We start from the raw sequence: 25,673 nt of genomic DNA on the forward strand, positions 1-25,673 counted from the left end.
TCACCGTGGCTACCTCAGTGAATGATTCCAAATCCTCTGTAGATTTATTCAAAGGTAAGCCCTACTGTATTTGATAGAGTTACTCTCAAGGACTGCCAACACTCCCGCTTGTCCCATGCGTAAAAGGCATGGGTCCAAGCAGTTTTTCGCCTGTCCCGTGCTTTCTAGACACAGGTCTGAGTGGTTTTACACTTGTCTCACTGCTTTCGCAGGGAAAACAGGCTCTTTAGTGCTAAATTGGAGCCAACAACCATCTGCGGAAAACCTGGTTGCCGTTTGCTCCGATTCAGCACTAAAGAGCAGGTTTTCCTGGGGGAAAGCAGCAGGATAAACGAAACCTGGATGAGCCTTCAAATAAGTATACAGAGATGATGATGATGATGATGATGATGATGATGATGATGATGATGATGATGATTTTAGTAGAACGGACCAATACAACTACTGTTCTGGAAAGCAAGTGAAAATAATTCCTTTCTGACTTTACTGTGTCACAAATGCACATGGTGGAAGCCTACCAACTCATTCCCAGAGAGCCTGAAAACAATGAGTTCTTTTCCCCCAAGTCAATTGGGGATAAAGTAAAAAGCCATCAATATATCAAATAAAATATTTACCCTTCTGACTGTTTTTAAACTGCGTAGAAAGAGGAGAAAAACACTTTTTAAAGCCAAGAAATATAGAGGAAACAAAGAAGGAGGGAGGAAATATGATGGGATAGAATAACAGAACAGCTTCAGGAAGCATTGCAGACGGCATAAAATGTGACTACCTATGATGTTGACCTAACTATGATGATGCAGCAATAAACAACTTTAAAAACAAAACAAAAACAAAGTCCTTATACTGTACTTATACACTGTAATCCATTGCGTCTTATTTCTATTCAACCATGCTATGACAGGAGTTGATGGTGTCTTAAATCATATGAACTAAAGCATGTTTAGCTGAGGACTAAATCGTACTCCTACAGCTGCAGACACACTTTAAAGAACAACTTTCCCCTCTAAGAATTCTGGGCACTGTAGTTTGTTAAGGGTTGCTGGGAACTCTTATCTCTGTGAGGGGTAAACTACAGTACCCAGAATTCTTTGCAGGGGGAACGTGTTTTGAATGTGCTTTAAAGGTACAGTGTGTGTGCGCACATTCAGCTATCACAGAATATATAAAACACAGACTATAAAACACCTGTATTTAGACTAGAAAATACAGAATACAAAAACATCTGTATAGGCCAGTGGTGGGGAACCTGCAGAAAGTGGGATGCATGTGGTTCCCAGCCTCATTTCATGCAGAAGGGAAGGGAGGGAAAGAGTCAGAGACTGAGAGTCCACGTGCTGTTTTCCTTCTCTCTCTCCCCACCTCCCCTCTCTACTGTAGGTTTGGAATATTGGAAAACTTCTATTAAAAATTTTTTTTTAAGGTGCTTGTGCATGAATAAACAAATTCTTGCATGTATGCCCAAATTGGACCTCGGGTTTCTGGATTTTATGATGGATGAGTAACTACTAATTGAGGGGAGGGTGGCAACAAGACAAAGTACCAATATCATCAAACATTAAAAGGGCAAAAATGTAAAGGACCCCTGGACAGTTAAGTCCAGTCAAAGGTGACTCTGGGGTTGCGGCACTCATCTTGCTTTCAGGCTGAGGGAGCCAGCGTTTGTCCACAGACAGCTCTCTGGGCCATGTGGTCAGCATGACTATACCGCTTCTGGCGCAACGGAACAACACGACAGAAACCAGAGCGCACAGAAACGCCGTTTACTTTCCTGCTGCAGAGGTACCTATTTATCTACTTGCACTGGCGTGCTTTCGAACTGCTAGGTTGGCAGGAGCTGGGGCAGAACAATGGGAGCTCATTCTGTCATGGGGATTTGAACCGCCGACCTTCTGATTGGCAAACCCAAGAAACTCGGTGGTTTAGACCATAGTGTCACCCGCATCCCCCATCAAGCATTAACCCATTAGTGTGGAAGGGAAACATGGAGGTGGATTTGGGAGGAATAAAACTCAAAGCACTCATGTGGGGATGAAGGCACTTAAACTCACACGTGGAAAGAGAAACCCATGTATGTGTGGATATGCCCTAGTGTATGCCCTAGTTTGACCAAACTGTGGGAGGCAGTGGAAGACAGGAGTGCCTGGCGTGCTCTGGTCCATGGGGTCACAAAGAGTTGGACACGACTAAATGACTAAACAACAACAACAATGCCCTAATCTGAAACTCTCTAACACTTACACTGGAATAAATCCTGTAGGACTTGCATACAAATAAATCTGAATTAACCACTGTGTGCCTCTATTTCTCTTACTTCTTGAATTGAAAGGGAGAATATGTTGGACCTGGAATTGTGCCTAGAAACAGGCTGGGGCATCCATCAAGGAAACCAAGCAAGCTTTTATGCCAAAAAAACAGGTCTGAAACATGATTGAAATAGATGTAGATAATTGGTCTCATCCAGGAGCAACTGGACTTGAACTGCAACCAACCACTCAAGCACCTTGCCCAGGAAGGCAACATTTGGAATTTGCCAATATTTATTACAATCTTCTGTGTCTCAGAAGGACTTTTTCATTAGCGGATGTACGACTGCCTCATCTAGGGCAGCCGGGTCTTTCCCCACTTATGAGGTATTCACTATCTCCCTGGTCCAGCTGATCAAAGTCCCTCCAGACTTGATGTTATATGCCAGGAAGGGCAAAGGTAGGGCATGTAGAGGTACACGTGTCCAGACTGGTTCTATACCACATTAAGCTCAATAACAAGCTTTCGTCCATGTTTAGCAAGACACACCGTGAGTCATCTACCACCTTGTGTTCAAGCCACCTCCCAAACTGCTTCATAGCTTAGAGATTTCCAGTGAATTAGGGAGCCAGCTGGACCTTTCTCAGTGGAAGAGGATATTTGGATCAAGTACATCTATTGCCCTAACTTCACAGGGAGACCAAGGCATCAGCAGTACTGTACAGTATTGGAAATCCTGCAAGAGCTCTCAGAAGCCTCTGAGATGCCACCATCTTCCAGGGTCCAGCAGCCCTTCAGATCAGAATAGTCATGCAAAAGAGAGAGCGCAAAATTTCAAAGATGCTAAGAAGAACAGGTTCTTTAGTCATGCAATATGCCCAATGTGTTTTGCCCCAAACACTTTTGTCAAGGGCTTATCTTAAAAGATAAAAAGTAACATTTATTGGGCAATTGTTAAAACCACACTTAACAATCCAATCCAATGAAAACACTATTTTAAACTAAAAACAGCTGTAAAACACACACACTTAGCTTTTTTTTCTTACTTCTTAACCAGTCAGTCTCAAAAGTTTCCAGAACTGGCCCTATTGAATATTTTTCAAGACAATAACGCACACTCACGCTACAAAGAACTCATAAGCCACCTACTCTTAGCAGCCAGGAACGTCATAACTAGACTCTGGAAGGACCTATTGGGAGTGAACCTGGACCACTGGTACCAAACCGTATGGGAAACAGCCCTACTAGAAAAGCTAACCAACAAATTGAAACTAGAAACTCATCTGAACATAATAAAAGGTAAAGGTACCCCTGGCCGTACAGGCCAGTCTTGACAGACTCTGGGGTTGGGCGCCCATCTCACTTAAGAGGCCGGGGGCCAGCGCTGTCTGGAGACACCTCCGGGTCACGTGGCCAGCGTGACAAAGCTGCATCTGGCGAGCCAGCGCAGCACACGGAAACGCCGTTTACCTTCCCGCCAGTAAGCGGTCCCTATTTATCTACTTGCACTTTGATGTGCTTTCGAACTGCTAGGTTGGCAGGCACTGGGACCGAGCAACGGGAGCGCACCCCGCCGTGGGGATTCGAACCGCCGACCTTTCAATCAGCAAGCCCTAGGCACTGAGGCTTTTACCCACAGCGCCACCCGCGTCCCATGAACATAATAAAGGAATCAACAAAACACCCACTACCACCATGAGTGTAACCAGGATTTATTTTAGGGGGAGCAGGCCTTTTGTTGGGGGGGCAGAACCTCAGTTAGCTATTTTTAATTATTTTTATTGATAGGGGGCAGCTGCCCCTCCCTGCCCCCCTTGGCTATGCCCATGACTACCACTAGACCACCCTTTTCTGAACCAGATAAGAAAACTGTCCCTTGGTTGTCTTGGCTGCCAGGAAATCTGGAGTCTTCCAAACAAGGCAGCGATGACATAAATTTTGAGGGTCCAATGAAAAATACAGACTGGAGCTCCGTAGCACCCAACCACATATTACATCCATTAGCTCAGGTAGGTAGTTTGTTAGGAGTACAACTTTTCCTATTTGAGCAATAATCATGTGAGGGAGGAAAGCTGGAGCCCGCACACTCACCCCACCCCTCCACTGGTCCCTCCCCAATTTCCTCTGTGCATTCGGGGCATTCCCCCCCCCCAATATGTGGAAAAAGCTGGTGAGATGTGCAAGCTGCATGTGTGCAGCATTACTTATCTCCTTTTTGTGTGTTCTTAAACACCTGGATAGGGCTAAAGAGAACGCCCAATCTATTTGGTGAGATTAGGGCACAGTACAAGCATTCTGGTCCTGCTAGCTAGGGATGATGGGAGTTGCAGTCCAAAAACAGCAGAGAGGGAGGGGGGGTTATTGTTCCATATTGATTGATAAGCCCCAGATGGTCACAAATATATCCTTAAGTTCACCACAAAAATCCTGGGTACAGCCTGGAAAGGATGTTACTCAAAAAAACAACTACCCTCTTCTGATCAATACTGAAAATCAGTCCAATTGCTTCTCCCGCATGCGAGCTCTATAATATTATGCTTGCAAGTTCTAAAGAGAGCTTTTGCAGTGTGCTGTTATGCCACGGCGTGGGCACAGGGCCAGAAAGGGCCTGCAAAAATTGCAGGAGATCCTTGGACAGCAGCTGGTGAGACTGACCTGAGGAGAAAGATTAAAAGAGCTGGCTAAACGATGACTAAGAAGCAATATGATAACGGCCCACAAATATCCGAAGGGTATAAACACCAAGCAGGGAGAAGCTGAAATTGTGAGTAAAAATGCAAAAAGAAAAAAAGGATAAATGCACACATTGCTACCCAGTATATTAAATAACCAGTTCTTAATACCGGAGACTCCTGAACTGCAGGATGTAGTTACACTGGAACGGGGGAAACCATAGCACTTGAGTTGACTCCGATGCAGCCTGAAGATATAAGCGCTGTGGGTGGTGATGACGACCTCACAAGGTTTTTCATTTACTATTCTCGTCTTGGGCTCCACACATAGCAGCGGGTACACAAAGTTCAGACCCCTTTCCATTCTTCTCAGCCTAATCCGTGAGCTCCTTCTCTCTCCTGATCCTGAACTCCTCCTCACCCCTTGCAGTAGCTCTCCAAGAGCACACCAGGCCAATGTTTATCGCTACACAACCTTGCCGATTGCTATTTCTGTCCTGGGTTCCCCCCATATCTCTGCCATTGCTCTTGGCCTTTTATTGCTTAACCCTTCATTAGCAATGCACACACACTTCCTCTTGGGACTTTGAACTGGAAGTCAAAGCGGCCAGGGCAGGGGTGGATAATTATTTTTTCCAGTATTCTTAAATACTAAGTCCTGTCTGCAAACTGAGTAACTAAATAATAGTGACATTGCTTTCTTCATTTTCCCCACTGTTTTCTACACCTCCATTCGGCAGTTCTCCTCCCCGAGCTGAGAGAATTCTCCATTTTTCATCTTTAGAATCAGTTTTAGAGGTGCATCAAATACTCTCAGGTTTAAATTTTTTTAAAGCAGAAATACTAAGTGGAATAGCATCCCCACCACCACTGCACTGATATTTAATTAAACTGTGTGAATATTCACACATGCACCCACTTTACAGGAGGTGGGCAGAGTGCTTCTTCCACTTGCACCTCGCATATGCTCCAAGTGCCCCTATTTTCCAGAGCCTGTCCCGGAATTATGAAAGCCATCCTGGCTTCTGATTTGATCCAAGGATGTCCCTATTTCCCCAGCCAGTGCCACCGCCACCGATCTTGCAAATGAGCCAGCGCTTGCCCTGAGTGGTGATGGCAGCAGCAGAGGAGGCTGCAAGGGAGCATCCCATCGCCTCTCCTCGACCGCCACTTCCAGTTTCCTCCTTTGGGCAGCTTGAAGCAGCTGCTGGAGGGTGGATGAGCAGGAGGGGAGGTTAAGGCCACCGAGGCCCAGCCCTGTGTGATGTGCCGGCTCAGAGGGGCAGGCAGAGAGCAGGGCCACGCTGGCCAGGAAGAAAGGGGGAGTAGAGTGGAGCGCAAGAAGTCTTGATTTTATATATTTATATATACAGTGGTACCTCTGACCCGGAAGCTGTATGCCGGCTCGCTCGGCCAATAAAGCGAGATGAGCTAATGGTCATGGGTCCCTTTACATTTACCTTTACCTCAGAGGTCCGTTCTTAACCTGAAACTGTTCTTAACCTGAAGCACCACTTTAGTTAATGGGGCCTCCCCACTGCTGCGCGATTTCTGTTCTCATCCTGAAGCAAAGTTCTTAACCCGAGGTACTATTTATGGGTTAGCAGAGTCTGTAACCTGAAGTGTCTGTAACCCGAGGTACCACTGTGTGTGTGTGTGTGTGTGTGTGTGTGTGTGTGTGTGAAAAGGTAAAGGACCCCTGACAGTTAAGTCCAGTCGCGAACGACTCTGGGGTTGTGGCGCTCATCTCACTTTACTGGCCGAGGGAGCTGACGTTTGTCTGCAGACAGTTTTTCCAGGTCATGTGGCCAGCGCACGGAAACACTGTTTACCTTCCCACCAGAGCGATACCTATTTATCTACTTGCATTGCGTGCTTTTGAACTGCTAGGTTGGCAGGAGCTGGGACAGAGCAACGGGAGCTCATCCCATCGCGGGGATTCGAACTGCTGAGCTTCTGATTGGCAAGCCCAAGGCTCAGTGGTTTACACCACAGTGACACCCACATCCCATATATATATATATATATATATATATATATATATATATATATATTGCATTGTGAATCCACATCTAATCTTGCCCCCTCCTAAAATTTATTTATTGGTGTGTTTTTCTTTTTATAAATCTATCAAAGAATAGAATAAATCAGGATTAAGGGATTTTCTCAGGATGGCGGAGGGTGTCTGTGCTGTGTCCCGTTGATGTAGTGGTGGTGGAAATGCTCAGGGCGGGGGGCAAATATGGGGGGTCGAGGAGGGTCAGTGGAGAGTGAGAAATGTCCCTATTTTCATCTGAGGAATGTTGGAGGGTATGCTCTTGCCCAATCAGGGATCACGGAGTGAATGGAATGATGTGATAACATTGCATAGCAAATCAGATCTGGTTTGGTTAATGAATGTGAACATTTTCACAAGGAGTGCTGGAAGATAACTTTTTAAAGGAGGGCTTTTTTTGTGACTGCTGATTACCCGGAGTATGATTTCTGAGATAAAAATATTTTAGCATCAAAATGATGCTTCAACAAGGCATATGAAATTTTTGACTTGTGCACATACTTGCCTACCTGCAAATATGTAAATAGTGTAAAATGTATTTGATATGTATTACAAAGGTGATTAGCTGTACAAAGAGACCTGTTTCTGCACACAGAACTTGTGGCTGGTGCTGTTTAGATTCTGTTGGGTTTAATTCTGATGAAGTATCAGTTTCCTTATTCACATGCCAATGGGTTCTCAATGAGTTGGCTGATGAATGTAAGTCAATGAAGGAAGAAGGCCCTTGATTATCAAAGGGATGTTGTCAAGACTCTTCTCAGCTGCACTCAGATCCCGATGCCTCATAGAACTGCCACATTCAGTTACCAAAAAAATGAATGAATGATTACCAATTCCCACTTCAAACAAAATATTCCCAGGAAACCAGCCTAAGTAATTTATGAGAGCTTCATCTAATCAGCATTCATCCATGCTGCTTTTACACAGTGCACCAATTTGCAAAGCCCCAGAATATGTGAATTCTAGTTGCAAAACTTGCCCATGTCCAAAATGCGCCTAAAGCTACATATGTGAGGCAGTCGTTACATTCTTAGCCAAGCTGTGCCTTCCATCCTCTTAGAGCCTCTTTCCCCCATTCAACATATAAACCTCACCCAAGTCATTAAAAAACAGAGCCATTCTCATGGACCAGCGTAGTCTGCTTTGGGCATTAAAAATTCAAAACACGCCACCATGCCCCCTTCACCCTGCCTTTGCTGTGATGAGCAAGCTCTAAAGGGAGGCTTACAAACATGTTCACCTGAATGCACTTCCAACCTGATTAAGAACCCATTATGCAGGGATCACATGGAAGCATGTTTGTGCACACAGGCAAATACATTTATTAACCCCCTTTAGACTTTGCTGCTCAGCATGGCAAAGGCAGCGTTGGCAAACGTGCCTCTTATTCTGAATATTGCAATGCCTGAAGAGGACTTGTAGTCTGCTGGTTAGAATGATGGGTTTGAATATGGGGGACAAGTTCCAAATCCCTCCTACTTTCTGGGTAGCTTGGGGGTAGGCCCTATTTCTCAGTCTAGCCAAGCCATGGGGCTCCCAATACAGTTTCTGTGGGCAGAATTGTGCCACTGAGCACTTTCCTTGGTGCCTGCAAAGCTTCCAAGTTCCTAAGGAGATGAAGGCGGCTATCTTATTCTCCCTTGAAAAGTACATGAAGATGAAAGAGGAAGCGGTAAGGATGATACTTGTTCCCACTTCCTCTTTCAGCTCCATATGCTTTTCCAGACCCAGATAACCATGGTGGAAGTTGAGCAGAGAGTGGAACGACCTAGCGGATTGGAGGAAATGAGGAAAATGAGAGAAATCTGGTAGACTAGGTGGAGGAAAAGCGAGTGACACAGGACTTGACTATGCTACCATTCAGTGGATTTGTAACTGGCTGACTGACCGAACCCAAAGGGTGCTCATCAATGGTTCCTCTTCATCCTGGAGAAGAGTGACTAGTGGGGTGCCACAGGGTTCTGTCTTGGGCCCGGTCTTATTCAACATTTTTATCAACGACTTGGATGATGGACTCAAGGGCATCCTGATCAAATTTGCAGATGACACCAAACTGGGAGGGGTGGCTAACACCCCAGAGGACAGGATCACACTTCAAAATGACCTTGACAGATTAGAGAAGTGGGCCAAAACAAACAAGATGAATTTTAACAGGGAGAAATGTAAAGTATTGCACTTGGGCAAAAAAAATGAGAGGAACAAATACAAGATGGGTGACACCTGGCTTGAGAGCACTACATGTGAAAAGGATCTAGGAGTCTTGGTTGACCACAAACTTGACATGGGCCAACAGTGTGACGCGGCAGCTAAAAAAGCCAATGCAATTCTGGGCTGCATCAATAGGAGTATAGCATCTAGATCAAGGGAAGTAATAGTGCCACTGTATTCTGCTCTGGTCAGACCTCACCTGGAGTACTGTGTCCAGTTCTAGGCACCATAGTTCAAGAAGGACACTGACAAACTGGAACGTGTCCAGAGGAGGGCAACCAAAATGGTCAAAGGCCTGGAAACAATGCCTTATGAGGAACGGCTAAGGGAGCTGGGCATGTTTAGCCTGGAGAAGAGGAGGTTAAGGGGTGATATGATAGCCATGTTCAAATATATAAAAGGATGTCACATAGAGGAGGGAGAAAGGTTGTTTTCTGCTGCTCCAGAGAAGCGGACACGGAGCAATGGATCCAAACTACAAGAAAGAAGATTCCACCTAAACATTAGGAAGAACTTCCTGACAATAAGAGCTGTTCGACAGTGGAATTTGCTGCCAAGGAGTGTGGTGGAGTCTTCTTCTTTGGAGGTCTTTAAGCAGAGGCTTGACAACCATATGTCAGGAGTGCTCTGATGGTGTTTCCTGCTTGGCAGGGGGTTGGACTCGATGGCCCTTGTGGTCTCTTCCAACTCTATGATTCTATGATTCTATGATTCTAGGACTCAGGAAACAGAGAACAGACTGCAAGATACTCTTTATTGCCTCCCTTTCTCTCACACACAAGTTGGACCCAGTAAAATCGATCCTCTAGAAATTGTTTATTTTTTTTATGGGTCTCTCCTCTCACCCCCCAACCACCACCACAGACCATAAAAATCATGGTTCTAGTGTTTTCCAGCTTTGCCTTGGTATAAAACCATGGATCCAAGGAAGATCCTTATGAATCGACTTAACTTTAAAGGGAGTCTTTCAAAGTCACCATAAAATCATAACTCGCCTCTTTGTACACAGACACATCCTGTGATTTGTTGGTAATTTTGCTGCTATCCATCCAAGAGAATCCATACCAAACACTGGATCTGTGTTGTTTACTGTGCTATCTACTGATGTAAGCTTTAATTTGACAGTAGGGGGGTTGTTTTTTTTTGGGGGGAGACTGTAAAATTAAAAAAACCTCAAGGGATTCCATTTAAATTATACAGGATCCAAATTTTACCCATGCACCTCAGAAAAGCATAGTGTGTGCTTTGTGTGTCTATGTCTACTCTTTCAGTCTTTTTCTCCAAGAGGCTGACCCTTGGGATGGGGGAGAGAACTGACCAGAAAAGGTGGTACCCACAGTGGCGTAGCGTGGGTTGTCAGCACCCGGGGCAAGGCAAGTAATTTGCGCCCCCTAACCCGTGGATTTGCGCCCCCTAACCCTAACCTCCAGATGTTGCACCCGGTGCGCCCGGGCCCCCCTGCACCCCCCACGCTACGCCACTGGGTACCCATGGCACTTGTTCAAAAATCCAAATGTGAAATAGGCCCAAATTGGTTGGCGACCCCTGGCCTAATCTATCGCACAGGATTGTTGTAAGGCAACAGCATCACTCTGCGCTTGTTGGACTGAGCTACAAATAACACACTAACAAGATCCTCAGAAGCAAAATACATCCACTTGATATAGAAAGGTGAAAGGACTGAACAGGCTGATCTTTGCTGTGCATAACACCTATATCATTGACTACTTTATACTACCTTTTATTTTAGCATCTCAAGGCCACATTCTTACTTCCCACACTGAGAACTCCAATGTGGCCTGGTTCCCCTGACCAGCTCCTAAAACCACTGCAGAGGACTGGCCCTTTCAGCCACACCCCGTGTTAGAACAAAATCCCAAAGTCTTCTACATCACAACCTTCCAAGTTCATAAACAACCTTTCCAAAATTCTGATACTGAATATATGTATGTAGAAAGAGTCTGGTGAAAGGCAGGTAATAATAATAATAATAATAATAATAATAATAATAATAATAATGGTCCCTGTACCAGATAAGATTGAACTGTGGCCCAGATGTTCAGGTCTGGACTTTTCCTTCTGCGCCATCTCCAAGGAATACATTTGATTGCTGTGGGCGTCGTGGTAGAAATTACTAACACTTCCATTCAATATATTACAGTGAGGCAGCCATCTTTCCCACATCATACATACAGTGGTACCTCAGGTTACATACGCTTCAGGTTACATACGCTTCAGGTTACATATGCTTCAGGTTACAGACTCTGCTAACCCAGAAATAGTGCTTCAGGTGAAGAACTTTGCTTCAGGATGAGAACAGAAATTGTGCTCTGGTGGCATGGCGGCAGCAGGAAACCCCATTAGCTAAAGTGGTGCTTCAGGTTAAGAACAGTTTCAGGTTAAGAATGGACCTCCGGAACAAATTAATTTCTTAACCTGAGGTACCATTGTACATGCCTCCTGGTTCACCTGGTGCTCAGCAAATTTTAAGCAAAAAATTGTTAGCAAAATTTTTAGCCTGCCCTCAGGACCAGCAAGCATGTGGTGGGCCCCGTTCTGACACATCCGCCTATGATTATTCCATAACATCCACCCTACCTGCACGTGGTTGAGGGCCTTCTCCTGGTACTGCATGCCGTCCCCAGTTCCCCCAGTCTCGTGCCCCACCTCGGATGGGATCCCATAACTGGTGCAATTTTCATAGTGCATGTAGTCGTACTGGGGGGCACCGCCCCACAACGCTGGGCCCTTCTTGGCGTCATCTGCCTTGTTGTGCTCCGAATGCTCCATTGCGCTATACTCGACTTCTTCTGAGCTGGGACACGGGTGCTGCAGGACGAACGCCGAGCCCCACAAGCTGTTTGGCCCAAGGCATGGCCTCTTGTCTGCCGACCTCTCCTTCCCTATCCCTTATGTCTTTCTCACTTTCTTCTCTTCCTAGCCCCCAAAGGCGTCTGGGGTAGTGATAGCTGGGTTTAACTATATTTAGAACAACCTTCTTCTGTCACATGACCCCCCCCCCACCAAAGCCACATCTGATCTGAGCAAGAGGCATTAACTCGGCCTGGATTGAATATCAGGTGTGTGACAGGAGGGAACCCTGAAGGAGCGGGGGTGGGGAGCAGAAGGCAGCAATGAGGGAGGTAGGAAGAAGCAGGCAGGCAATGCAAAGCCAGCAGGATGGGAGTGAAGCACACAGAGTTCTCCTCTTGTTCACGGTAGCCAGTCTTCCCCTCTGCATATTTACGTATTCATGCGCTAGGATATGCATTGGTATTAGCAGTTCATTACGTCAGCTCCTAAAGTCCAAATAACAGCACAACTAACGCATACCCTCCAGCATTTCTCCAATGAAAATAAGGAAACTCTATTCTATTCTATTCTATTCTATTCTATTCTATTCTATGCAGATGACACAACCTTGATGGCAGAAAGTGAGGAGGAATTAAAGAACCTTTTAATGAGGGTGAAAGAGGAGAGCGCAAAATATGGTCTGAAGCTCAACATCAAAAAACGAAGATCATGGCCACTGGTCCCATCACCTCCTGGCAAATAGAAGGGGAAGAAATGGAGGCAGTGAGAGATTTTACTTTCTTGGGCTCCATGATCACTGCAGATGGTAACAGCAGTCACGAAATTAAAAGACGCCTGCTTCTTGGGAGGAAAGCAATGACAGGCCTAGACAGCATCTTGAGAAGTAGAGACGTCACCTTGCCAATAAAGGTCCGTATAGTTAAAGCCATGGTTTTCCCAGTAGTGATGTATGGAAGTGAGAGCTGGACCATAAAGAAGGCTGATCGCCGAAGAATTGATGCTTTTGAATTTTGGTGCTGGAGGAGACTCTTGAGAGTCCCATGGACTGCAAGAAGATCAAACGCATCCATTCTTAAGGAAATCAGCCCTGAGTGCTCACTGGAAGGACAGATCATGAAGCTGAGGCTCCAGTACTTTGGCCACCTCATGAGAAGAGAAGACTCCCTGGAGAAGACACTGATGCTGGGAAAGATGGAGGGCACAAGGAGAAGGGGGCGACAGAGGACGAGATGGTTGGATAGTGTTTTCGAGGTTACCAGCATGAGTCTGACCAAACTGCGGGAGGTAGTGGAGGACAGAGGTGCCTGGGGTGCTCTGGTCCATGGGGTCACGAAGAGTCGGACACGACTAAACGACTAAACAACAACAAATTCTATTATCATTATCATCATCATCATACCCCACCCATCTGACTGGGTTCCCCCAGCCACTCTGAGTAACTTCCAACATCTATAAAAACATAATAAAACATTAAAAACCTTCCCTATACAAGGTTGCCTTCAAATATCTTCTAAAAAAGCATGGGTGGGCAAACTAAGGCCCGGGGGCCGGATCCGGCCCAATCACCTTCTCAATCCAGCCTGCGAACTGTCCAAGAATCAGCGTGTTTTTACATGAGTAGAATGTGTGCTTTTATTTAAAATGCATCTCTGGGTTATTTGTGGGGCATAGGAATTTGTTCATTTCCCCCCCCCAAAAAAAAATATAGTCCGGCCCCCCACAACGTATGAGGGACAGTGGACCGGCCCCCTGAAAAAGTTTGCTGACCCCTGTTCTAAAGGTTGCATAGTTACTTCATCTCCTTGGCTCAGGGGTCGCATAACTCTATACCCACCAACATTTCTCTGATGAAAATAAGGACAGCCTAAGGGAAAGCGTTCCAGGATCAAATCAGAAACATGGAAGGCTTCTGTAAATTTGGGACTGTCCCTGGAAAATGGGGACACCTGGAGGGTCTGCTAACGCCACCTTCACACAATGATACCCACTTGAACTGGTCATGGCTGCCCCCCAAAAAAAAATTTCTGAGGGCAAGGGTGCTGAGAGTTGCTAGGAGACCCCCAGGGACCCCCCAGAACTACAGTTTCCAGAATGATGTAACAACAATCAATCCCTCTTCACAGGGAACTCTGGGAAGTGTAGCTCGGTGTTTCAGATGTATAGGGCTGGATTCCACGAACCCAGTTCACCTGTGCAAGTCAGCTCAAGGTTTCCAGCTAGAGGAGGAACAGGGCTTTCTCCCCACCCCCTGCCCCCCGCACCCCCATGCTTCCTCTAAGTCTGCTCTGGAGGGTCATGACAACAACTAGAGAATGGATAATATTTAAGAATTATGTACAACTTTATTGGGTTAAACCACAGAGCCTAGCGCTTGCCAATCAGAAGGTCGGCGGTTCGAATCCCCGCGACGGGGTGAGCTCCCGTTGCTCAGTCCCTGCTCCTGCCAACCTAGCAGTTCAAAAGCATGTCAAGGTGCAAGTAGATAAATAGGTACAGCTCCAGTGGGAAGGTAAACGGCGTTTCCATGCGCTGCTCTGGTTCGCCAGAAGCGGCTTAGACATGCTGGCCACATGACCTGGAAGCTATATGCCAGCTTCCTAGGCCAATAAAGCGAGATGAGCGCCACAACCCCAGAGTTGGCCACGGCTGGACCTAATGGTCAGGGGTCCCTTTACCTTTACCTTTAACTCCATATTAGCAGAAATTGAGTGATATTTGTAAAGAAAAAGATCAAAGGAATGTCTACAAAGCAGAAAGAAATGATATTATATAATGTAAACCTGTGTAAAAAAAGAATGTTATATCAAACAGTGTAATGAGAAGGGTGGGAAGGATTGGGTCGATGAGTACTTTTACTATGTAAATAATTTTGCCTTTTTTTTCCTTTGTTTCTTATTTTTTGTTACTTCTTTATTATTATTTTCTTGCTTTATAAAGTTTCTATTTTATATAATTTCCTTTTTTTCTACCTGTTAAGAGATAGTACATAATGTTTGTATAGACATGCAAATTTTTTAATCAATAAAGAATATTTTTTTAAAAAACAAACAAACCCCAGTGCACTTGTGCAAGTCAGCTCAAGGTTACCAGCTAGAGGAGGAACAGGGCTTTCTCCCCACCCCCTGCCCCCCGCACCCCCATGCTTCCTCTAAGTCTGCTCTGGAGGGTCATGAGAACCCCCACAAAACTGCACGGGGGGAGGAGAGGGAATATTGTTTTATCTAACAAGCAGAAATGTTTGCGCTGATGAAACAATCAAATCAGATTAGGGTTGAATTCCACGCATGGTGTGTAACGCAGCTCTGGTTCCTGCAAAAAGAATACCTAAACTGAACTGTCATGACAGGATCCTCAAAGATACATTTTTGAAAGCGAGGTTACCTGAATTTTGCTTGACATTATTAAAACCTGTCGGCACTTCGCATCCTGAGTTTGCTAATGAAGCAAAGCCTGTGCTACTGCCATTTGGTAGCACATAGATTTTGCAAAACAGGCTGTTCAGCAATGAGTGCTATGAAGAGAAAATGCAACGGCAGGCCGTAGATCAATAATGATCTGAGACCATGTCTGACACCCATCAAACCTCACATTGACCTACTCATTGGCAAAATGCAAGCTGTTCTACCGATACTTTCCCAAATAGGCTTTACAGTGGTACCTCGGGTTACATACGCTTCAGGTTACAGACTCTGCTAACCCAGAAATAGTTCTTCAGGTTAAGAACTTTGCTTCAGGATAAGAACAGAAATCGTGCTCCAGCGGCGCGGCGGCAGCGGGAGGCCCCATTAGCTAAAGTGGTGCTTCAGGTTAAGAACAGTTTCAGGTTAAGTACGGACCTCCGGAACGAATTAAGTACTTAACCCGAGGTACCACTGTATTATGAATAAAACTATTTAAAATATTCATATTTGTGTAGCTGTATGTTCTTAGAATAAATGTTTATCGCTTATGAAGAAATATCATGCAATAAGATAATTGGTGTTCTTACACACACACCCCAAACAACTGTGATTAACTTTGCCTTCCACTGATCCATGCAATCGGCTTTGTGTTTCCAACTCAAGACCCATTGAAGAACATCTCATCCAGTTCAATCTTTGAAAAACAGCTTTGAAAAACTTTTTCATATTCTCCAGTGTGCTACCCTTGCCGTTGTGGCGGCATGGGGTTGCTGTTCTGTGATTGGACTTACGCTACTTGTTGCATGGTTCATTTATCCAGTCTGTATAACATTTACTGCACATGTAACTTGTTAAGATACAGTTGTACATTTATCCACTCCATGTTTACAGCATCTCCAGGCTTTATCTTGCACATGGCACCTTAATATGCTTGTTGTTTGTATAGTTACAAGTCTATCTCTTTTCCTAGCTATTATTCTAGTAAATTAGGTTTTATACTTCTAAGCCAGTTTGTGGTGTTGTTGTTTCATAGTACTATAAATACATCATCAAATTCCACATATAAAAGGGGAATTCTTTGCTTGTATACCTCAAGCAGTATTTTTACCTTTCTTTACTTTTAAATTGTTCTTAACTTCTTTACACTATTTTGTACGGGTTTTTGTTTAATGTTGTAAACAACTTTTGATATACCGTATTTTTCGCACCATAGGGCGCACCGGACCATAGGGCGCACCCAGTTTTTAGGGGGGGAAATCAAGAAAAAAAAATTTCCCCCCAGCCCCAAAGAGCAGCGTACAGGCTGCGCACAACCTCTCCCTGCCGGAGGGGTTGCGCGCGGGAGAGGCTGCGTGGGGCGAAAGACTCCATAGCCCCGTGCAGCCTCTCCTTGCCGGAGGGGTTGCGCGCAGCTATGGAGCAAGCCAAAGCAGCAAGCGGGATGGATCCCGCTCGCTGTTTTGGCTTCCCCTTTAGCCCCGTGCAGCCTCTCCCTCCCGGGAGACGCTGCGCAGGGCTTTCCTGGCTTTACTGGGAGGTGGGGGGATTCACCCACCTCCCGCAAAACCGGCAGAAGCCGCGCAACTCCTTTAAAGAGATCGCGGCTTCTCCTGGCTTTTCTGGGAGGTGGGAGAAGGGACTGATGTGGCCAGTCAGTCCCTTCTCCCTCCTGTGGAAAAGCCCGCAAGAGCGCACGGAGCTTGTGTGCAGCTCTTGGGGGCTTTTCCCACCTGCCTCCCCCCTGCATTCGCTCCATAGGACGCACACACATTTTCCCTTACTTTTTAGGAGGGGAAAAGTACGTCCTATGGTGTGAAAAATACGGTATTTTTATGATCTAGAAGTCTATAAATATTTTTTATAAATAAAGAAAAGAAAAACAATATTAATGGTTATGAAATAGCCATACCTGCAGTTAAAACGTATGAAACTGATGGCTGCCAAGGATGTAAGGTCCAAAATTCACGTGACAACAAAGTGATGGGTCATCATACCATAAAGGCTGGGAAACACTGAGGTAGAATGTCTATTGATTGTCAGAATGCCACTATCCACCCAGTCCCCAGACTCTATGGTTCTCTGCTTAAAGGAGCAGCACATGTTCTGTTAAGTTGTGGGTGAACATATCGGACAACACAGCGATTCTTCAAATAGCTCTTGCTTATTCACAGGCCAGAACAGAACTGAACTGGAGGGTTCAGCCAGCCTGCTTATATAGAGCTCCACTAGAACGCAACAGTAACCATTTTCTGTAACTATCCAATCACTGAACGTCACTTTCAATCCCTTATTTGCATATGTGGACCTGAGTGAAAACTATCTACAGTATCCCCCTACTGGCCCAGGGTGAGAACTTCAGTACATAACATGTTCCTTGCTGCTTCTTTAAACCCATAGGTGTACCCCTATGGGTACAACTGACCCCAATGCTGTTGTCTAGTGCTGGCTTCCCCAGCATAGACTTTCCCCCCTTCTCATTCTGTTTTCTATTATATACACTTCTATCTGCAGCAGCTGGAAAGGGACCCGCTCACTTATTTGCTTAGCTGTGAGAAGGATGAAGGGCACATTTTCCCACCCTGATGGCCCACTGACAGCTCTTGAACCTGCTCATGACTTGGCCTGTCTGTAAACAAGACACCTCTTAAAAGGGCAATTAATAGGAAGAAAGGAGGAAGTGAGTGTGAGACCCCCAGATCATATTCCAAGCAGGAATTGTGTGCAGGGAAAGAAGACCCCTCTGCCAATGAGCAATTTTCAGCACCTCTTTTTTATCTCTTGATCCCAAAGAGAGTATGACACAATGACAGTCGCAGCACCAGGGGGAGAAAAATTGTAGCAGGGGCATAGGGGGAGAAAAATACATTTTTGTGCCAGTGAATTTGGTCCCCACATGTTCAGTGGAAGGATAAAGATTTTGGGGCATTTTTCCTGCAGGAATACTTGTCTCCTGTTCATCCTCCCCCACTTGCCCCTCTGATGCTGTCGATGCATAAACAGCAAAACTTCCAACAACTGGTTAGAAGCTGATTGACACTAAAGTGATTTACACTAAAGTGACAATAATTTCTGCTTCCCGGTTTGCTAACAGCAGCAACAACAAAATACCCCCCCAATACTCTGAAATGAAGAAAACTTGGGGTGACCTGTGGATTTTTTGCATGGAAGGAACGTGGGCTCCATTCAGTACCAATACAGTGGTACCTTGGTTCTCAAATGCCTTGGTACTCAAACAACTTGGAAGCCAGACACTGCAAACCTGGAAGTAAATGTTCCAGTTTGTGAACTTTTTTTGGAAGTCGAACATGCTCCATTTTGAGTGTTATGCTTCTGATGTGAGTGCCACACTTCCGTTTTGAGTGTTACGCTGAGTTTTTTGCTATTTATTTTGCATTTTTGTTTTTGCAGCACTTTTTTGTGTGTGTGTGACTGTATGGAACCCAGTTCAGCTACTGATTGATTGATTGATTGATTGAGTGAGTGACTGCAGTACATTGTTTATTGCTTTCATTTTAAGGATTAATGATATCGTTAGATAGTAAAATTCATGTTAAATTGCTGTTTTAAGGGTTGTTTTTAAAAGTCTGGAACGGAATCCATTTTGCATTACTTTCTATAGGAAAGCGCACCTTGGTTTTGGAACGCTTTGGTTTTAGAATGGACTTCTGGAATGGATTAAGTTTGAGAACCAAGGTACCATTGTATTCAGAACAAATTCCTGGGATCAGAAGATTTTTAAGTCTGCCCATCCCTGTTTTAAAATACAGTAAGGCAGCTTTTCAGCTGCACACTAATGAGGCTTAAATATACAGAACCAACTAATTAAAATATGTTAAATACTCAAGGTGTTGGTAATCTGCTAAGGTTTGCTTTGCGTATACATCTGATTCAAACACTATCCATCCATATACTCTCAGCAGAAAAACATTTTCACTGCAGTTCAAATATTAACACATACTGTGCCAAATACTAAATTTTTGACATGAATGTTGCTATTTCTGAGATTTGCAAAAAAACAAAAACAAAAAAACCTGCCTTTCACTCCACATATTTTTCACACTTGTTTGTAGCTTCTTCAATGCCACTTTTTTTTTTTTTACTTGAAAGTGTTTCTTGACTATATGATCCCAGCCAATCACATCTGGAATATAATGACAGTAGCGAACCATATACAGTGGTACCTCTGGTTGCGAACAGGATTCGTTCCGGAGGCCCGTTCGCAACATGAAAAGAACGCAACCCGCAGCGGCGCATCTGCACATGTGTGGGTTGCGATTCACCGCTTCTGCGCATACGCATGATGTCATTTTGCGCTTCTGTGCATGCGCGAGCGGCAAAACCCAGAAGTAACCCTTTCCAGTACTTCTGGGTCGCCATGAGACATAACCTGAAAGAACGTAACATGAAGTGGACGTAACATGAGGTATGACTGTAGCCAGACAGATCTGACTATGCGTTGACAAAGCCACTTCTGACCTCGGGAGGAGGTGATGTTGCAGGCTTCATGCCCCCAACACTGCCCCACGCGATCTGGGGAATCCTCTGCCGCGTCACCCCCCTGGCCAGCCAATCAGCCGCATTTAGGGCAGGTGTGGCAGAGGATCTTCCTCTTTGGCCGCCGCTCAGCTGGGTGAATTTCCCACCCACCCGACCTTCAAGGTTTCTCCTTTGACCTTGCTATGGACTTCGGTTGGTACCGTTAAGGGGCCTGGTAGGAATTTTTCCACTTGGCAAATTGGCACCAGCCACTTGGTTTTCCGCCTACCTCATAGCAAATTGTCAAAACTTCCTCGGTTTAGCAGTTAGGCATTGGTAGGGACATTGTTATGTAAATGAATGGGGGGGGAGGAGTGCCATCACCTCCCCGGTTAGTGAAGGGTAGTCCCCCCGGTTAGTGAAGGGTAGTCCGGTAAAGGATTCCGGGGGCGTGGCCCCATCCGAAGCCTATGGAGGCCAGGGCCCAAGGCACGCCCCCAAGCAGTGACCCCGGGGGAGTGCCTAGTTGATGTGCATCAGCAGGGCTCCCCCTGCTGGTGTTAACCCTTCCCGGCCTTCAGGCAAACAGACTGAAGCCAGATAGTCGATTAGGACCAATGCCTAAGCCAATACCACTCATCACCTGTAACCAATAAAGTTGTGGCCAATTTTAGCCCATTAACCTAAATATCGGTGTCTTGTGTCTTTTTTTCTACTGGTGGGAGGCGGGAACTCGCCACGCAACACTGATGGCAAATAAAGTCTTCTCAACGCCATCGTTTAAAGTGTGCATGTGTGTGGTGAGGGATCATATCCCTATAGCCCAGACAACTGGGGTGATGCTCAGGGTCCAGCAGTTCCATTGCCTGCTTTGTGGCATCACTTTCACCCTAAACCAGCTCTCGTTGCATGTAGTAAGTCATGCATGACTAGCTAGGCTGAAATGTGGGTAGAGATCTACATCTGGATGAGTTGCCGATTGCTCATCCCATTGAAATTAATGCAGTGTGAATGGATTATGATAACCATATTTGAACGTGCATCTCTCTACATCACATTATGCACTTGTATGTGCACTCTGATGTGAACCTGAATCCTTATCCACATTCAGTTCCAACTAGTGAGCTGCACATGATTGGAGAAAGTGCTACATTTGCAACCAGTTTTGCACCTTTTCACAAAGGACTGGGGTGGGGGTTGGGAATCACCAAATAGGGAGGTCATCTTTCACAGGGGACAAAAATGTTCACCAGACATCACTCACTTCTCCTTTTGGCACACCACTAACACACACACAAAAAGAGAGAGTGAAAAAAAAATGCATTTCAAAGAATCAAAGAATTATAGAGTTCAAAGGGAACCTGAGGATCATCTAGTCCAACCCTCTGCAATGCAGAAATATGCCATATTTCTAGAAGCTTTTTTTGGATAATGAAACTCAAAGTTGTTGAGATATTTTTCGGAAATGAAACTCAGTATCAATTCTATTAAAGCAGTTAAGACACTTCCATATAACCTAGAAAGCTGAAATACTTTATGCATGTGGCCCAAAGTGCTCCGATTACTGGTAAAATCTGAAAATGGGAGTGATTGCAGGCAGGGGCCTAATACCACATTGTTGCGATATCACAAACCAGCCATTGAGATATCAGGATGTTTCAATTTATAACATTTTCTTGATAAACAGAAAGAGAATATGAATGGGGGACATGGATTGACTGGCATATTGGTGCCACTAATGTCATGTGAATGTTGGAAGAAAAAAAACTTCTATGCATGAGCAGTACTGATCTCACAATATCAGTCTAATTCACCCTTGCCTTTGACACCTGAAATGCCTATCTTAGGACCCAACCTATTCTCTTGACTGCAGCTTGTTTTTAACTGTTTTTAATATTGTATTTTTAAAATTGTTGTAACCCACTCCAGGACTTCATGGCAAAGGACGGGAAAGAAATCTAAACAATACTAAAAACAACCACTCACATGGAAATAACATGGTATCCTTGGGCATGTCTTCCTCAGAATTAGGATGGTCCTGTGCCTTACTCTACAGAGGGCTCTCAGAGGACAGCCATCTATCTGAAAGTGTCCGTAGTCTGAGGGCTCTCCAATCCAAGTCTGGTTTGGAGATAAGGAACCATAAAACAAGACAGCAGGAGAATTGATGTTGCTCATTGACAGTTAAATATACCAAGAGAAAAGCACACCAAGAACTCAGGCCAATGTAAGTTTCAATAGTGGAAGTGGTCCCTACTCGCAAGTCAATAGTCAATTTTAACAAAAATGATCCATTTAAAGGTATGTATTCTGACAAGGATTACAAACTCAAATAGAGATTACAAACTTTTCTCTTGGTATATTTAATAACAAGAACTCCAACTTATTTAACGTTAACTCATTGACAGTTGACAGATTCTAGTCATCAGAGCAAGCATACAAGTCGCCTGGTGTTTTCCCCACTGTGATCAGATGTATTATATTTCTATTCAAATGGTAGTAATTATTTCAAAAACATGCGTCTATACATATACATTTCCATATGCATATGTTATGCATATTTGTGTCCTCCCGCTCCCTTTTTTCTTTCTTTTTGACATTGCAAATCCTCTTCATGACTGGCCACCTCACTCAACATGACTGTAAACAGTCCTTCCATACGACCAAAAAACATGGAATTGGTCCTCAAGTAAGACGTGTGTGCATGTGATTAAAGAATGGGAGAGCCTTGAAAGGAAAGGAAAGGGGTGCAGGAGGTGGAGCTCACCTGAGGTGGATGTTTCTTCAGGGCAGCCATACCTGTACCTACCACTGCAGCCCAATTCTCCTTTCTTTCACCTGTTTCGCAGGCTGAAATTCAGGCTGCTCTAATATAGTGCCCGGCCTCTTACTCCTCCCCATCTTCAGGTCATCAGTTTCAGCATTATGGTGAAAACCCTGAGACTTCCCCTGGCAACCCCTGGCTCAGTGAGGAAGAGGAAAATATACAGACTGACCTTGGGTGCCAATGCCTCTCTCATAGTTCTGCCAAAGGGCAGATTTATCACCTCATATGCTACCACTATCTATCACTGGGGGAAGGATTAATTTTATGTTCCCCCCTCACTCACACCTATTTGTTTTCCTGCTCATTTGGGTTAGTAAGCGCCTCTTGTTCCCATCTAGAAGCTGCAGAATTAAAAAGTCTGTGATTTCCCAGGTATTCCTCTCCCTGAAGGATACTAAGGTGTTTGCTTGGGGTGGAAAGATGGAAGTTTTATTGCATTGCAGCAGAGGTTTAGCATGGTGAGGATGATGGCAGTGAAATCTGGCTGAGGCACAGAAAACAGGCATTATTATTATCAGTGCTTTTTTTCGGGGGGGACGCAGGGGTACGCATACCCCTAAACATTTTGTGAATCTAAGTTTGGCCTCATTGTGGGGCAGTATTTCAATATGATGGGACGCAGGTGGCACTGTGGTCTAAACCACTGAGCCTCTTGGGCTTGCCGATCAAAAGGTCGGTGGTTCGAATCCGCATGACAGGGTGAGCTCCTGTTGCTCTGTCCCTGCTCCTGCCAACCTAGCAGTTCGAAAGCACGTCAAAGTGAAAGTAGATAAATAGGTACCGCTCCAGCGGGAAGGTAAACGCCGTTTCCGTGCGCTGCTCTGGTTTCTCCAGAAGCGGCTTAGTCATGCTGGCCACATGACCCGGAAAAACTGTCTGCAGACAAATGCTGGCTCCCTCAGCAGGCAAAGCAAGATGAGCGCCGCAATCCCAGAGTCATTCACAACTGGACTTAACTGTCAGGGGTCCTTTACCTTTTTATTTCAATATGAGTAGGAAAATGAGAGTACCCCTAAACATTTTTTAAGAAAAAAAGTACTGGTGTTGTTGTTGTTGTTGTTATACATCAAGTAGTGCACAGAACAAGACCTTCTCAGTGGAGGTCCAAACTTTACAACTTCCACAAAACTGAGGTATTTTTGTATAAGAAGGCCCCAGACTTGTTACTTCCTGATTATTATGAATAGACCAATGCAGTTATATGTTTTGCTTTGACAGCTCACATTTTCCCCTCATCGACCATTTTATTTTAAAACCTTTTCACTTTATTGGTTGCTTGTTTTGCTGCTGGTGTGGCTACTTTTGCTAAGATTTGGGTAGTGGGACACAGCCTGAAGTCCTGACACCACCATGAACAGGGAGGCCACTGTATTGTCTTCTGCTGTTTCTACATGAACTGGCTGCAATGTGAGTTAGAAGATAAATCCAGCTTCCTTCTTGAGGAGGCCTGGGAGCCTGCACAACTAAAAGCCTCCAGCCAGGCCACCTCTTGGAGGACTTGTCCACACTTCCGCTTGTCCTGCATTTGCTCTGAGGAGGTTTTTCGTTTGCCCGGTCACTTCGCTGTTAAATCGGAACAAACGTCTATCGGTTTTTTTCTGTGGGTTGACATTTGTTCTGAATCAGCAGCAAACAGCTTTCCCTGGGAAAGTGGTGTGGCAAACGAAAGATCACCCAAATCCATGTACAGTGGTATCTCAGGTTAAGAACTTAATTCGTTCCGGAGGCCCGTTCTTAACCTGAAACTGTTCTTAACCTGAGGTACCACTTTAGCTAATAGGGCCTCCCTCTGCCGCCACGCCGCCGTTGTGCGATTTCTGTTCTCATCCTGAAGCAAAGTTCTTAACCCGAGGCACTATTTCTGGGTTAGCGGAGTTTGTAACCTGAAGCGTCTCTAACCTGAAGCGTCTGTAACCTGAGGTACCACTGTATAGAAAACAGGAGCAAGGGGAAAACTTCTTGGACTCAACCTTTCTAGGCATGGGGACAAGTGTAGTTTCGGAAGAGCCCTGAGTCAACTCTGCATGAGAGATGCCCTCCTGGGTCACAGCTGTTTGTCTCAAAAGAGCTGTGTGCCAGATATTTAGAATAGAATCATAGAATCATAGAGTTGGAATAGACCACAAGGACCATCGAGTCCAACCCCCTGCCAAGCAGGAAACACCATCAGAGCACTCCTGACATATGGTTGTCAAGCCTCTGCTTAAAGACCTCCAAAGAAGGAGACTCCACCACACTCCTTGGCAGCAAATTCCACTGTCGAACAGCTCTTACTGTCAGGAAGTTCTTCCTAATGTTTAGGTGGGATCTTCTTTATTGTAGTTTGGATCCATTGCTCCGTGTCCACTTCTCTGGAGCAGCAGAAAACAACCTTTCTCCCTCCTATATATGACATCCTTTTATATATTTGAACATGGCTATCATATCACCAGGGACGCGGGTGGCGCTGTGGGTAAAGGCCTCAGCGCCTAGGGCTTGCCGATCGAAAGGTCGGCAGTTCGAATCCCCGCGGCGGGGTGCGCTCCCGCTGCTTGGTCCCAGCGCCTGCCAACCTAGCAGTTCAAAAGCACCCCCAGGTGCAAGTAGATAAATAGGGACCGCTTACTGGCGGGAAGGTAAACGGTGTTTCCGTGTGCTGCGCTGGCTCGCCAGATGCAGCTTGTCACGCTGGCCACGTGACCCGGAAGTGTCTCCGGACAGCGCTGGCCCCTGGCCTCTTAAGTGAGATGGGCGCACAACCCCAGAGTCTGTCAAGACTGGCCCGTACGGGCAGGGGTACCTTTACCTTTACCTTTATCATATCACCCCTTAACCTCCTCTTCTCCAGGCTAAACATGCCCAGCTCCCTTAGCCGTTCCTCATAAGGCATCGTTTCCAGGCCTTTGACCATTTTGGTCGCCCTCCTCTGGACACGTTCCAGTTTGTCAGTGTCCTTCTTGAACTGTGGTGCCCAGAACTGGACACAGTACTCC

At 45.3% G+C, this 25,673-nt stretch overlaps 1 protein-coding gene across 3 annotated transcripts in view; it reads right to left on the reverse strand.

Annotated features, from left to right (window-relative positions):
• Positions 1-25,673, reverse strand: part of CLCN1 (chloride voltage-gated channel 1) — a 102,177-nt gene that overhangs the window by 45,263 nt on the left and 31,241 nt on the right. For 2 of the 3 annotated variants that reach the window (XM_053370435.1, XM_053370436.1), the window contains exon 1: positions 11,782-12,147. The exons of the other annotated variant lie outside the window; for it this stretch is intronic. In XM_053370435.1, the coding sequence (XP_053226410.1) occupies positions 11,782-11,973 (192 nt within the window). In that variant the 5' untranslated portion in view covers positions 11,974-12,147. Of the gene's footprint in view, positions 1-11,781; positions 12,148-25,673 lie in introns of those variants that run through there. 3 annotated transcript variants of the gene reach the window in all.

This window comes from Podarcis raffonei, chromosome 17 (genome assembly GCF_027172205.1).
Source record: "Podarcis raffonei isolate rPodRaf1 chromosome 17, rPodRaf1.pri, whole genome shotgun sequence".
NCBI lineage: Eukaryota > Metazoa > Chordata > Lepidosauria > Squamata > Lacertidae > Podarcis > Podarcis raffonei.